This window comes from Lissotriton helveticus, chromosome 4_1 (genome assembly GCF_964261635.1).
Source record: "Lissotriton helveticus chromosome 4_1, aLisHel1.1, whole genome shotgun sequence".
NCBI lineage: Eukaryota > Metazoa > Chordata > Amphibia > Caudata > Salamandridae > Lissotriton > Lissotriton helveticus.
Genome location: NC_136063.1, coordinates 398,883,301 through 398,899,309, shown reverse-complemented (window position 1 = coordinate 398,899,309; position 16,009 = coordinate 398,883,301). Strand labels below are relative to the sequence as shown.

Below are 16,009 nucleotides of genomic sequence, written 5' to 3'. Positions count from 1 at the left end.
ATGCTATTTTGAAGCTAGGTATCCTTAGCCTAACTCCTTAGCCTAACCTCGTCTACCCTCATACTGTCCTCCGAACAACTTGACTGGGGTGTACAGCCTTTAACATGTTTCTTGATGGTTGGGTTGATTTGCCCACCATCACCACACATTTTACATACATTTTTGTGTTATGCCTATAGGGCTGTGTTTGGTGAGTGGAGCACATTTTCTGGACCACTAATGTGTCATGATGTCAACGCTTCCACATATTCTATTTTACAATACAGGACATATAATAAACACACCTTATAGTTTCTATATTTGAGTGAATTGTCCCTCATACAATCATGCACAGTGGTGTAACGCAAACTGATTGTACCCCCACTGCAGAAGGTGGGCCCATGAGGTTCCCACATTTCACAGATATTCATTGCTCTTGGACTGAACCGGGACCCCTAAATTATTGGGGTGGCCACTCCTGCACCCCAGGGGTTACTTTAGGCCTCTATTACACCCATTATCATTCACAATGTAGGTGCTGAGTCGTTCAAATTGAAAGGTTGGTGAGATTTAAGAGTCAAAGGGGCATATTTACAAGTCCCTAGCACCACCACCACGTCACTTTTCAGGACGTTGTAGTGGCCATAGGAGCTAAACCTTAATTACAAGGCAACGTTAAGCCACTTAACATGACTTAACACTGCCTTTTAAATAGGGCACCCTTTCACGCTATACTTAGCATGAAAGGGGAGGGCAATGGGTGTTGAGGTGACACCTAAACCAAACAATCTTCCCCTCAATGCAGACAACCTTGCACTATGGTACCTGCGTTGGTGCTAGGCTGCTAAATGTAGCACCAGTGTAGGAGGAAACGTAGGGCTGTTGTAAAAATGGTTAAGCCCTGCATTTCAGAAATGGCAGAGCTCGTTGTTAAGCCAAGGAGGCTAACTCTGTGCTCCGCCACTACGAAGTAAATATGACCCCACAGTATCCTCGACCTCATCATTGCATACCCTACCCATCTGACAGACTAGCAGGCTCTGTCTCCAGTATTACCTGCACATGCCAGAGGGTCTTATCCATGAAAGATGGCGTCGCCTAGCAATGGCAGTGCATATTGCATTTTGCTACAGATTGCAAAAAAGAGGAAGACCGAGAATGGGACAAGGAATATTTATTACAGTTTCAAAGTCTATGTAGTTTTGCAATAAATATTTCATATGGCATTGCGTCTCTGTAAAACATAATCAGCTATATCTGTCTTTCTATTTATAATCCTTACCTAGCAGACATTGATTTACTAAACAAATAGCACAACACAATGCAGTGCGGTAACCAAAGTTACCGTGCTGTGTTCCTCAAGGACAAAGAGCAGCAACGTGCATAGAAAAGGCACTGCTACCCTCTTCCCCACTTCTTTTGTACAAACACGCTGTCTAGCGCCACACAATCTATGCATCATAGTATTAAGGTGTGCATCTGTGTCATGTCTAGTAAACATTTTGTACTGAAAGAATACCATGCTTAGGAAAACTTTTAAACTTTTTAAACATTGGTTGTTTGCAGTACACAGGCTGTGTGAGAAAAGTTGGGAACATTTCAAAAAACCTCTCCTACCTTGCTCCTGCTTCAAGGAGCCATTATTTTGGGGGGCAAAGCCATGTCTAACATTTTAGTAGATAGGGTTTTGCATCAAAAACCACGGGTGGTAGCATGCTAATGCCCATGTAATACACATCAGACCCCGCTTTGATGCAAAGTAGTTCTAAACACTATTCATTCTACTTTGAGGGGTAGTCTCCGGCAAAAAAAGGTTGCCCTTGAAAGTAAATACTTTATTAACTTTTTGCACAACTTTGCAGCAGTGTAAAGTGTTGATAAATCTGCCTGATGTTTTTTTTAAAATCAGAATATATCATAGATGGCGCAAATATCCAGTCAAAGATACACACCCTACAGGTGGTGTAATGGTACTCTTATATTCAAACCTAACATTTCCCAATTGGTAATTAAGTTGCACTAAGACCACGAGTCAGGTTGTTATACCATTACTTACCATACCATACCATACTACATCAAGCCAAAACACATCACAGTTCACATACCATGCCGTACCACAGCACCACACAATACCATGCCATGCTATGTAATGCTATGCCACATCATTCTATCCCATAACATACCACTTCGCCTGTGCCATACAATACAACACAAAACCATACCACATCATTCTAATCCATTCCGTATTGCAGTGATATTTGTTAGACTTGTAAGCAGAATAAAGGCACTTGAATTTTGAATATAACACAGTAGTCTTTGAATGGCAGCACAACATGCTGTTACAGCTCTAAAATGCCAATATAAATAGTTGACTGATTTTAATGTCGATATTGTACTCATATATGTTAATATAATATTGTTCTACATTTCCCAGTCCCAAAATGTATTCTGAAGTAAATGCAATGCATGTTGCTATGGGCATTGATGAACAAGAGTGGCTGCCCTTGTTAAACACTATATTCTACTTATTGAAGGGAAAGTGAAAAAATGGGCGAACCCTTTAAATGAAAAGTCAATGGAAGAAACCTTTAAACAGGGAAACTTGTGCATCAATGGGGAAGTGTAAAATGAATGGTCTTTTAAATAATTTTTTAATGGGACCTTGGTCAAAAGAGCTTCGTGTCTAAATTCCATGAGGTCCATGTCATGTCCAAAGTCCATGAGGTTGTATCGGGAGAGTGAATAAGATCAAGTGAAAAAAGTTACTTACAGAAGTGTAGATATTTAGTATAGACCAGGTACCATGAACGTGGCGATGGCCTGTCTTCTCGCCTCAGAACTAACCCTGCACACTGACTAGATAACAGACGTGGGTGGTATGTGGTAAGGGGAAAGGGGGAAAAAGGGTAGCGATGGGGAAGGATTTTTCCTGATGTGATTCAACTCAAAAACAGTCGGTACTCGGTATGGGTTCCCTCAGGATGTGTTAAACCACAGGGAACATGTTCCTTTTAAAGAAAACAAAACAAAATTGGTAGTGAGTATATCTATAATCATGCATTTGTCTTTCAAAATAAATGCCATCTGACTCATTCAAAAAGTTGATATTAATGGAATATGCTCACGCATGACATGCAATCCAAAGCCTCCCAAAGAACTTTCAACATATTCCTTAGGAAAAGCCAATCACCATCAGGCGCCAATTAATCCATAGGTGTTGATTCCATACATGGCCCCTATTAACAGCGTAGGATACTTAGGAATTAGGACTATATGCCAAAATCCTGAAGCTCAACCAGGCAATCAAAAAGGATAACATAAACAGGCTTAAACCTGACAAAGGAAGCAAAATAAAAGGAGGGACTGAGTAAAGGGCTTACATATAGGTTAGAGAATCGCTATGGATGTATGACGTTACAACGCAGGCTATTACAACGCCTGCCTTTACAACGCGGTTTTTACATCGCAATCCATTACAACGCATAGTGCTTTTGGGTGTTGGATAGTGAATAGTTTAATTTACTATTCCAACTCCAGTCCCCGTGGACACTAGGGAAGGTGTTGGATAGTAAATTAAACGTATTCCCTATCCTAGAGCGCCCCCCAGCGCAATGCGTTGTAATGGTATGCGTTGTAATGACCGCATTGTAATGGTAGTGCGTTGTAAAAGTTTCGTTGTAAAGGTTGTTTACCAATCGCTATAGTGCAATTCTGAAGGAGCGAGCAACAAACCATGAAGAGCGAAGCAGACTATGGTACAGTTCACTGACTGGGATTGGTAAAAGGGAGGTAAAAGCAATGAAGAAATGCTTGACCATTCTTATGCTTCCTTGCATATTTGTGGTGGGTAAAGCAGGTCCAATCAACAGGGAAAACAGAACTCAGTCAGGTCGTCTGGGGAAAAGCGGGACTCAGCAGAGAAGCAAGGCGGTAGACTCTGTTGGGCCACCTAAACGGGACGGACCAAGCAGAGAGGGCAAGAACTTTAGAGCTGTGCAGCCTGGGTTAAAATCCTACCAAGTAAGAAAACAGTAAAAAAGCCAAGTGTTTAGGGTAGGGAGGACGCGATTGAAATAGGCCTGTCACCTGATAGATGCACCTTTGATCACCTGGTAGCCGCGCATCTCAGTCATGTGACTTCTGTGCCGCCATTCACAGCGTGGCCCCAGCGCTTTATCTGTAAAGAAGCACAGAAAGAAATCAGAGAGGAGAAAAATAAAACAAATAGGTGACCCCCATTGACTCTTAAGTGAACCTTGCTCACCACCCTTGAATCATTCAAGAACACCGCACAATAGGTAATCGCACTTATAGTCCCTATCCTAATGAATGGGGAGGGGCGGATGCAGTGAATGTTACCGCAATGAATAGGGGCACCTAAAGGGAACAAAATGTGCTTATCGCACGGGCCGTAACAGATAGAAAATAATTAACCAGAAAACCTAGGATTCTGTAAGTGTCACTCTTAGTATAATTACCATATTCTATTGTTTGCTAGGTGGTGTGTTTGCCACTAGCAGAAGCACTACTGACATCCCTGCCAGCTGGACCAAGTCCTAGAGTTTACTCCATCACATAAGGTGACTCGTCATCCACCCAATACAAGATAACCTGTCTGCAGCCAAATCTGAAAAAGTAAAATCTAAAAAAAATTCATAGAAATGGTGGCACACTTCCAATGACCCTAACTCCTTAAGACATTATAAGAATCCAAAATGTTAGGAAGTCCAGCAAAGTGAGCACTGAAAATGTTTCCTCTCTTTGGGGATTAATTTCCAGTGCCCACATTTAGTGCCAGAAAATCCACTCACAATGATGAGAGCTTCAATGAAATATTTGACGACTCTTGTAGGGTACAGCAATTTTGGAAGCAAATCTCCTCTTGCCTCGTGGAACACCTTAAATACCTAAATGTAGTTTTTTTTAATGTAATCATAGCTTTGACATGAGTGAAATTCTCTCACATTGGCAGATGGAAGGTCTTACAATCTTCCTAATGATCATTTAGGGTTTGACTAAGCTGGAACTGCCATAAATTGACAGAACATCTGCTCGGTAAAAGTAGAGATCCCTCACTCCATTTATGCTGAGGGAGCTGCTTGTTGACCAATGGTGTAACGTCAAGGAGCTGTCAGCGATTGGTCATTGGCAGCAACCTTTCAACAATATGGGCCACTGACGTTGCAACATTAGGAGGCTGGTACTTTTCAAGGTCGGAGTCCAGATGACCTTGAAAAAGGATATTCTGCTGGTCTGGTAAGAGATGGCAGGCAAGAGTGGGTCAAACCCTACAGCCTGCAGGTCAGCCCCACATCCAAGTTTTGAATTCTCCGAAGTCTGATGACCTTGACAAGATGTGAAACGTCCGGCACTTGGTGTTCTTTCAACGTTTCCTATTCTCCTTCAGTCTGTATGGTACTGAGCAGGAGGAGGAGGACTTAGAGAAGGAGGTGAAAAAGGAAGACAAAGAGGAGCATAAGGAATAGACCAGCACTTACCTAATCACCACGTCTCCCCTCTGTCTCTCCCACGTCGTCTGACCACTCCTCAACCAAAAAGCACCCAGGTTCCCCATAGCCAATCACAAGGCTGCAATGCAGAGCTGTGATTGGTCTGAGCGCTGTGGTTCGGTGTTCAAACTGCGAATAGGAGCCTGGGCATGTTCTCCACCCAGGCTTTAATGCACCCTGGGTGGAGAACATGCAAAATGTGCATGACAGTTTGGCCAGGCCGAGACGGCCAGCCAAACCGTCATGCACACTTTAGAGTGCAGCAACCACTCCTCCTCCCCTATATCACGGTAGCCAAGCCTCGCCCCGCCCTAACCTGGTGATACTAAAAATAAAATGATAATAAATTCTGTTATTATCATTTATTTTTTTCTTTTACACTGCTCCATGAGCCGCCACTGGTGTCTGCAGTACACACGTGCAGCGTAGCATTATCTGTAGCTTGTTGAATCATTCGACTGCCTGCACTTTTGGATTAGTAATCTGAGAGTTTCCTTGCATCTTGAACACTCAGAACTCCATCCAAGAGCAGACTCCTGGCATAATGAGCAGGCTCAGCTTATTTATACAGCACCGATCACCCCTGGCAGGCTGACACATTGTGCATAACCAGAACCCTGAATAATGATTGTTAGCAAACAGTCATATTTAGGACTTGTATATTCAGGGAACATGTGATTATGGGACTATGCAATTCTGCGGCAGCGGTTTTGTATATAATCATGGATTTGCCACACAATACAGCATCTGCTGAATAATTTGCAGATTTCACCAAAACACATTGTTTCTAGTGGAAACAGATCAAAGGCTACTAAATAAAATGTGCCACTCACAGTTCTGCACAGTGGTAGACCCTATACAAACATTAATGTGACACTTTTCAGTTGCTTATTTGTGTATTGAGGTGTTAAACTGGTACTAATGTGTTAGAACTTTGCCCAGACATTACTAAAAGTTGTTAAAATGACCAAATAGAGAAATAATACAGCAACAAATTGTGCCTCATTCTGCTGCATAAATTGCCATTTCTGTTCCCAGAATTGACAGATCTGCTGCCTAATTTGGTTTTGCACAGCGGCCTAATTCCAGTGGCCCTGTGTTTACCTGTGATGTGCCCTGGCATATTATGACAGTTCCCTACTACCTCAAAGGGGGTGGTAACCCATTCAAAAATAGGAAGTGGTTCCCGAGCTACATATTCCCTTTTATGAATGATTAAAAAAACATTTTGGGAGGGGGTGGGCAAATGTTTACGCGACCACTAACATGTTTGTAAAACATTTCATTTTCCTTTTATATTTGCATCCTGTTTAGCAATTTAGAAAAAAAAGATTGCCTTTCTGAAAATCAATCACAGACATGGTGGTCTGCTGACCCCAGCAGACCTCTGATTGTAGGCAACTGTAGTGGGTCACAATTTACGTCCTATTTAATTAATATTTATGAGTTAGGCGGAATTGTGACCCACTATGGTTCTGTATTATGTGAACCTGTATTATGTGAACCCGCAACAGCCGGAGGTAAGAGTGGGGGAAGAGGCCTCCGCCCCCAAAACCTGTGCCGCCTGGGGCGGACCACCCTCGCCCCCTCCCCTTGCTACACCACTGGTGAAGTCTACTAGTTTCACTATAAGTTCTTTTAAAAACAATATGTCCTTGTTAACAATTGTTAACAATTGAACTCCTCAAAATACTATAACTGGCCTTAAGGATTTGTCCATTTTAGAAAATCCGATGGTTGCATATTTAAGTCTTCTCTAAAAAAATCTGAATGTGCTATTCGTGCAAAAGACTTCCACCTGCATCATTTATGGCGTGAGGAAAAATTATTTACTTTTGTGATATGAGACCGGCTCTGACTTGGCTCATCAGATCCCACACGAAGTGTTATGCTCGAGCTGGAAGGCAATGAGAAAGTCCCATAATGCCTGTCAGATTTCTTACATGGCACTTGTCCAAATGAATGTGCCAGGGTCAAAACTCTTGAACTGTGTCATCAAAGCCCTAATCTAATGACTAATTGGCTTTAATTGCAAATTAAAATAGCATATGTTTAGGGTGCAGGCTTAAGTAATAAAAGGCCTTCCGCTGCCTCTGCACCAAAGCCAGCACGAGGAATCTCATCTACAATTTGTCCTCCCAGGACTTGTTAATTAGAAGTTGTATTTAAGTTTTACTGATTTTTATTCATAGGAGCTGGGTCCCTGTAATTTATCTGTGGGCATTAAAATAATAAACAATAAAAAAACAATAAAATAAAACGTTGTTGGTGGACAGTGAGTATTGCAGGAGGGGAACAGAAAGTACCAGGAATTGTACCTATAAATCCAGTATTTATTTTTGATGTTTTTTAAAAGAAGAAGCACCAACTAGTTCACGCCTTAGGATAGGATCCCATGTAGAGAGGTTTGGAATTTTGGTTAAAATGTAAAAAGCCTTCTATATTTCTAATGGACGATACGAATTTGTGATTTGCTTTTTGAAGATATATAAATGACAAATTACAAAATAATTATCTTTTAACTTTGAGATTTTTGGTATTTTAGATTTAATATTTCTCTCCCTGTCACTTCCCACCAAAATCATGATTTTCAAATGTATTTCTTGAGGATTGCTAATTTATGGCTGTTGATATTCTTAATCTTCAATCACAGTATAAAACTAGATTGACAACAAGCGTAAGCCCAAAATATATGTGAAACCCTATAGCAATAGGAGTAAGATCTAAAAATTGCAAGCAACACAATGTGTACATGAAGCCAATTTGTGAATCTTTATATTTAGAGATGTATCGTTTTTCTGCAAATCAGGCTCAGGGTATCTGTAGCCACAAAATCCTTACAAACCTGCTATATCAAATTAGGAAAATAACGAATATTTATAATTTAATTCTATTCTTTTCAAATACTGTTAGCCAGTGTGATTTTTTAAATATTGAAATACTGTAACATATTATTGAACGTCACGGATGAATATGGGAACTGAGATGTCTGTATTCAAATACAGTAGTGTACCAAGTAACCAAAAATATATGTAACTACAAAATGAGCACCATAAGACGTGTAACAACTGATGTTTTCTGTGCAGGTATTTTGGAGGATGGCAAGCCACCTGCTGTCACTGTGTCTTCAACTACAGCAAGAAAACTTAGCACTGAGGGTTTGAAGAAGACAAACTCTGGCACGCAGTGCGGCAAACCTTCCGTCTTTTCGACCGGAACAAAGGCACAGAAGCAGAAAGGCCTTTTTAGAAACACAGAGGTATGTGATTCATTGTTTTGCAAGATGGTCACACACCCACGTGTATGCAATTTTTACTTTGTATATGTACTATATTATATTGAATCGGGTGCAACAACATTAATGGGAACAAATTGGTTTTCTTCTACTGTGGGGCAAAGCAACTGCTGGTTTAGGAACTTGGTATTCCTTGACATTGAACCAGACCAGGTCTTTCCTTAAAAACCCTGGATCTTAGTGATGAAAAACATTCATTTGCTCTGCAAATGAGATCTAAGACACGGGCCAGCCACTATCAACCACAGATGCTCAAAATGAGTTCTTCATCTTCCGGGATCTAAGCTCACCATGGTGGCTGGGGCCACGCTTGCTTTGCAGCTCGTCTACTAGGTTGGTATTATCTTGAGGCCTTCCAGGTCACCACAAACACTGATCAACTCAAGTCTATTACTAAGAGATTGGCTTATCTGCACTGGTTTCTTAGACCATTATATTAAAAACATTTGCCTAGCCATGAAGGACCTGCTAGACAACAGCCCAATTTGTTTGACGATCTTTCAACATTTTTCCCCTGCTCAGTAAGGGCCTAATTCACAGAATTAACTTAAGACAAAATCCTAAACTTACTACTTTTGGTATTCACAGAATGCACTTACTACTTTTGGTATTCACAGAATGGATTTACGACTACTAACTTTACGTCCGCACTCGGGCCAGAGAATCCGGTCCGGAGGCGGAGATTCCGGCCCGGAGGTGGGACTTCTGGCCCGGAGGTGGGACTTCTGGCCCGGAGGTGGGACCTCCGGCCCGGAGGTGGGACCTCCGGCCCGGAAGGTGGGGATTCCGGCCCGGAGGTGGGGATTCCGGCCCGGAGGTGGGGATTCCGGCCCGGAGGTGGGGATTCCGCCCCGGAGGTGGGGATTCCGCCCAGAGGTGGGGATTCTGGCCTGGAGGTAGGGATTCCGGCAGGGGGGTGGAGATTTACCCATGGCCGAAATCTCCCCCTCCGGCCCGGAAGTCCACCTCCGGGCCAGAATCTCCGCCTCTAGCCGGAATCTCCAGCCCGAGTGCGGACATAAAGTTATTAGTCGTAAATCCATTCTGTGAATACCAAAAGTAGTAAGTGCATTCTGTGAATACCAAAAGTAGTAAGTTTAGGATTTTTTCTTAAGTTAGTTCGGTGAATCAGGTCCTAAGAATCTGGCCTAGTCTGTATTGGAGGCCCAGCACCACAAGGGCGACTGGGACTACAACATGCATCAACACATAAATGATTTTTGCGATAAAACGTTCAATTTAATTTTTTCATTTGTTCATTCAAATAAACTTTTATGTTTCCACAAGATTCTTAAAAGAATTTTACATCCAAAAACTTTTCAATTACATTTGAACAATTTCATATGTTACAACCAATAACACAATGTACATTATTAACTTCACACCCAATGCATTTCGAGACCGGGGTCTCTTCTTCAGGGGTATAACTGCCAAAGAAAATGTATCATGAGACCAATTCATTTGAAAAAAGCAAAGAATTCTACTCTGTAAAAATCAGTGAATCATGCCCAGTCACCAACACCTGTGTAACATGCCACTTCAATCAAACTTACTTGAAGTCCTTAATGTATTCCTACAAGAAACCACTGCAAAACAAACCACAGACTTAACCACAGTCCAACAACAATTTCTGACTGAATTTGTACTCATACAAAACCAGAACCTATGTACCTTAGTTTCTTAGGATAAATTGTAACCAAGATGGGGCGATCGCTGACTTCCTCTGTAATCCTGGCACTGTGAAATTATATGAACCCTCGTCAAAATCATATTATCCGGAAAACACAACAGCAAACAAGCAAGAGAAATGTTGATAACCCTGCTCTTACCTAAAAGCAATATTCCGATCGTTCTGGAGCCAGAGTGATCTATGAATGAAAATCGAAGGGCAAACTATTAACAGTCTGTATATTTAATGGTCAAAAACCTCCAGCGAAACCTACTAACTAGCTAGTCTTACCTATCAGTAAGAATTCTGCTCTCGTCACCACCCGTTCTCAGCGCTTTCGATAAACGCCATAACGCTCTCCTAGCTTCAGGGCAAGAAGTAATCCTTCCGCATCACGTGATCGCGGTAGGACGATCATAAAGCTCAAAAACGGACCAAGGTAAATACGGAGCTCCGTACGATGGGATCTAAATATTCTAGCGCGTTCAGCCGTGAAAATAATGAAACGAATATAAATCCAACGCAGATATTCATGAACCGGATATCAAATGTTATTTATAATTTCGCGATTAAAAGTCGCAACACAGTCACTCTCATTCCACATAAATATTTCTGCTTAAATAGTGAAAGAGACTATGCCACTCTTATTACAATTATCTAGATACTCTCTCTTAGATTACTGCAATCAACAGAAATAAAATAAAAGAAAGGAAAAATAAAAGAAAGACTCAGGTTCAACTCTGAATGCTCAATCATCAAGATAGACAGAGGACTAATTCTATCTCTAGTTTAGGTTCTAAATACAAATACTTAATGATATATCATACATACAGATGTGATTCAAATAAAATACATCAAGGAGTACATGCAACAATGCTTTCAATATACTATATTGCACGAGTAATCTTCACTACTAAAAAAGTGTCATGTTAAGGTGTACATTTTTATGTTGTTAAGAGGTGAAATGAACACATCAGAGAAAGCACGACATCTCCAATTTGTCATTGAGTCCCGTCGGATTGAGGGTTCTAAGACGTTTTATCCAGTATACTTCTCATTGGAGAAGCTTCTTTGAGTAATCACATCCAGGTTGTTTGTCCACCTGTTCACTGATTTGGAATTTGAGTTGTGCTATCGTGTGCCTCCTGTCTTTCCAGTGAGTTGCCAGTCGAGATGTTAAATTGCCTGTTCGTATTTGACTCTTATGTTTTGAGAGTCTGGTTTTCATTTTTCGTCGGTTTTCCCGACATACAGTAGCCCACAAGGGCATTTTATGGTGTATATAATGTTTTCAGAATCACAAGTACTTTGATTCTGTAGAATGATCTTTTCTCCTGATTGTGGGTGTAAAAGAGTATCACCCAAGATCGCATTGTTGCAGTGGATACAATTCCAGCATTTGAATGTACCTGTTTTTTGTAATTTCTCTTTTTTCTTTTTTGTCAAAAGTTCTTTCAAATTGCTTGACCTAGTATAAGCAAACAAAGGTTTGTTTTTAAATAGTTTGTGGAAATCCTTTTCTGTTTTTAATATTTCCCAGTGTTTGAGTATTCTTCTTTTTATATCCCAAGATACAGTGGAGTATTTTGAAACAAACACAGTTCTATCAGTGGTAGATCTTGATCTTTTTTCCAAAAGTTTTTGTCTGGGAATTTCCCGTGCCTTCTGAATTTGTTTTTCAATTAAATCCTCAGGATAACCTCTCATGAGGTAATTGTGTTTTTGATACAAACAAGATTCTTCACAATTTTGGTCATCTGAAGAGATCCGGCAAATTCGTAAAAATTGTGAAAATGGTAAATTGTTCACCAATGTCGGTGGGTGGAAACTGCTATAAAGTAATGCATTGTTTTTATCCGTCGCTTTTCTGAATACACTTGTGTGTAAAATTCCTTCTTTCAATTTAGTCTGTACATCCAGGAATGAAACTCTGTGCTTGTCAATCTGAAAAGTGAATTGAATCCTGGGGTCTGCTAGATTCAACGTTTGAATGTTGTTTTTTAGATTGTCCTCCATATTATGAATATATCGTCGATGAATCGACGAAAGCATATTAATCCTTGTCTCCATGATTCATCTTGCAGAATATACTCGTTTTCAAACCTTGCCATAAAGGTGTTCGCGTATGCCGGCGCTCCCGGAAAACCCATACTGGTTCCACTTAACTGAATGTAAAATTTGTCATCCCACGTGAAATAGCTGTTTTGCTGGCAAAATTCCAAAACTTCTAAGATAAAGCTTTTTGGACGCGGAAGGATTACTTTTTGCCCTGAAGCTAGGAGAGCGTTATGGCCTTTATCGAAAGCGCTGAGAACGGGTGGTGACGAGAGCAGAATTCTTACTGATAGATAAGACTAGCTAGTTAGTAGGTTTCGCTGGAGGTTTATGACCGTTAAATATACAGAGTGTTAATAGTTTGACCTTCGATTTTCATTCATAGATCACTCTGGCTCCAGAACGATCGGAATATTGCTTTTAGGTAAGAGCAGGGTTATCAACATTTCTCTTGCTTGTTTGCTGTTGTGTTTTCCGGATAATATGATTTTGACGAGGGTTCATATAATTTCACAGTGCCAGGATTACAGAGGAAGTCAGCGATCGCCCCATCTTGGTTAGAATTTTTCCTAAGAAACTAAGGTACATAGGTTCTGGTTTTGTATGAGTTTAAATTCAGTCAGATTTTGTTGTTGGACTGTGGTTAAGTCTGTGGTTTGTTTTGCAGTGGTTTCTTGTAGGAATACATTAAGGACTTCAAGTAAGTTTGATTGAAGTGGCATGTTACACAGGTGTTGGTGACTGGGCATGATTCACTCAATTTTACAGAGTAGAATTCTTTGCTTTTTTCAAATGAATTGGTCTCATGATACATTTTCTTTTGCAGTTATACCCCTGAAGAAGAGACCCCGGTCTCGAAATGCATTGGGTGTGAAGTTAATAATGTACATTGTGTTATTGGTTGTAACATATGAAATTGTTCAAATGTAATTGAAAAGTTTTTGGATGTAAAATTCTTTTAAGAATCTTGTGGAAACATAAAAGTTTATTTGAATGAACAAATGAAAAAATTAAATTGAATGTTTTATCGCCAAAATCATTTATGTGTTGATCCATGTTGTTGTCCCAGTCGCCCTTGTGTTGCTGGGCCTCTAAGGTTGATAGTTGTTTATGCTCAGTAGGCATTTACACAACATTGCACACTTATTGAAAGACTAGAGTAAATTGAATCCAAGTGCGCCAGGTACACTATCATTTCTAGTCTGTATTGGGGCAAGAGCTTTTAGGATCGAATCATCTATGCTTTTGAATTCACTGCTTTTTTATGATTTTAAGTTGTTAACTTTTGATCTTGCATCCTTACTGACAGAGTTTAATGTAATTGCTAGTTGCATTATTAAACATAACCTGCTTATAATACTTTTTAAGCTCCATCTTTCAGAGAGTAGCAACCAGGCTATGAGTGGGGAAATTGATTAGAGACGGAATAAAGGGGTTAGAGTTAAGTGGGAGAAGGTTGACAAAGAGTAATTTATTTGAGAGCTATTAGGAGTTAACCGGCATGCAATCATAGTGAGCCCAGACAAGGAGAAGACCCTTGGATTATTCTAAAAGCGTTAAACTCACTGTGTTCTTCCATATCTTCTTTCTTAGTCATGAATAAAACCCCAAAGAGTTAAGCAATGGATGGTTTAACCATGCGTGCACCACTGCCCACAAATAACTTAAATTAGCGCTCAGTAAATACCCATGCTCCATGGTTGAAGTAGTCACTGCCAGGCTAGTCTATAAGGAAGTGCTAGTCACAAGGAAAGCGGAGATTAGATTGAACGATTGGGAGTATATAGAAGCTTCCGGGAAACTAAAAGACAGCACGATCTTCTGGAAAGTTGTAAATCTTCTTTTTTTCTGATTATGAAAGGCCACAGGCTGAGTCCCATATTCAAGTTCAAACCTGGGTTGGACACTTCACAAAGGTTTTGGATCCTATTTGCCTTGAGCGAGACTCAGTTGAAATTGAAGAAGTTACATATGACCAAGATGCTGCCTTTAGTTTGAGTGAATCTATTGACGCTGAGGATGTAATTCATGTGATCAATAGGAGGCCCTTGGCAAAGCACCTGGCCCAGATGGAGTTCCAATGGACCAATACAAAGAAAATATATCATTCTGGGCCACTCTGCTAACAAATGTTTTAAGAGCTGCTATTGCAGGCTCAGTAGTCCCTATATGGACGGAGGCAATTTTAGTCCAAATATTTACAAAAGGCAATAGGAATCACCCAAGTTTCTACCATCTAATCTCGCTATTGGACCACACAATAAAGATCTTAGGGAGAGTTCTATTTTCAAGACTTGGGGTGTGGGCACAGGAAAATAAGGTTTTATTCAATATGGAGTTCATCTTCCGTGTGAGGTTGAGATCAGTGAAGCAATGCCTTTATCTACAACTCATTATTGAGAAATAGGCCATGGCCAGGAGACTCAGCTTTTATGGATTTCTCCTACGCCTTTGACACTGTGCACCACACCAAACTGTGGGACATAATGGAGGACCTGGGCATTGAAAAAAGCCCTGGTTAATTGGTTTTGACGACTACACAGGCATAAATTGGCCAAGGTAAGTTTCGGATCAAGTGCCGGTCTGTCTCCCAAAATTTATTCCACCTTAGGGGTTCACCAGAGTTGTGTCATGGCCGCTGTTCTATTTGTAATATATTAAAGGCCTAGAGAGTTACCTGCATAAGATATGCCTCAGTTTGGGAACCACCCAATTCCAGTACTCCTATACATGGATGACACCATTCTAATTTCAAGATTTACGAACAGGCTTCAAATCCTCCTAGATGCCTTTGGCACTATCATGAATGATTTGGTTCTTAAGACCAACCTAACTAAATCATCCATCATGAAATGTAGGCCTCAATATATCAAATTCAAGACATTTTGTATTGCAGGGTTACAAAATGTTACATACCTGGGCTTCCTTTTGATAAAACCACAAACTGGAATTTTTTTTACTTAACCTAAGGGTGCACGAAGTCCAAAGGTCCATCTACTTCGTTTTTCGTTTTGCATTAACACTGAGCCTTAAAACAATGAAGGAGCTAGTCCATATTTATAAGAGCAAAGGTGTTGCAATAGGGAGCCGGGGTTTGAGGGTATGCAAATACTGAATAGTTGCAGAAGGTGGAAAACAGCTTTATACTTAGGCTGTCCCACAATTGTCTTCCACCTTTATGTGCCATCCTGAAGTTGGATTGGGTGTTGTAATGTGGTATTTCCCTCCCTTTGTTCCCCCCTACCTTTCCCTACCCATTGGTACACCCTGCGTTAGAACGTTAGAGTGAAACTCACCTTAGAATGTTGGCGAGCGACACTCTGGTAGATGGCACTTGATGGAGGGTCCCGTTCTACCATCTAACATCACCAGAAAGGAGAGTTCTGACAGCCTTGGTAACATGAAGGTCTGATGTAGGCCCTGCGTGATAAAAAGTCTGAAAACATGCTAAAATAACCAGCCGTCTCCAGTAGTAAACAGAGGCCCCAGGGCCCACTATGC

At 40.7% G+C, this 16,009-nt stretch overlaps 1 protein-coding gene across 1 annotated transcript in view; it reads left to right on the top strand.

Annotated features, from left to right (window-relative positions):
• BAALC (BAALC binder of MAP3K1 and KLF4) overlaps window positions 1-16,009 on the top strand; it is a 346,202-nt gene that overhangs the window by 288,670 nt on the left and 41,523 nt on the right. The window contains exon 2 of the mRNA XM_078686907.1: window positions 8,576-8,748. Within this exon, the coding sequence (XP_078543033.1) occupies window positions 8,576-8,748 (173 nt within the window). The remainder of the gene's footprint in view (window positions 1-8,575; window positions 8,749-16,009) is intronic.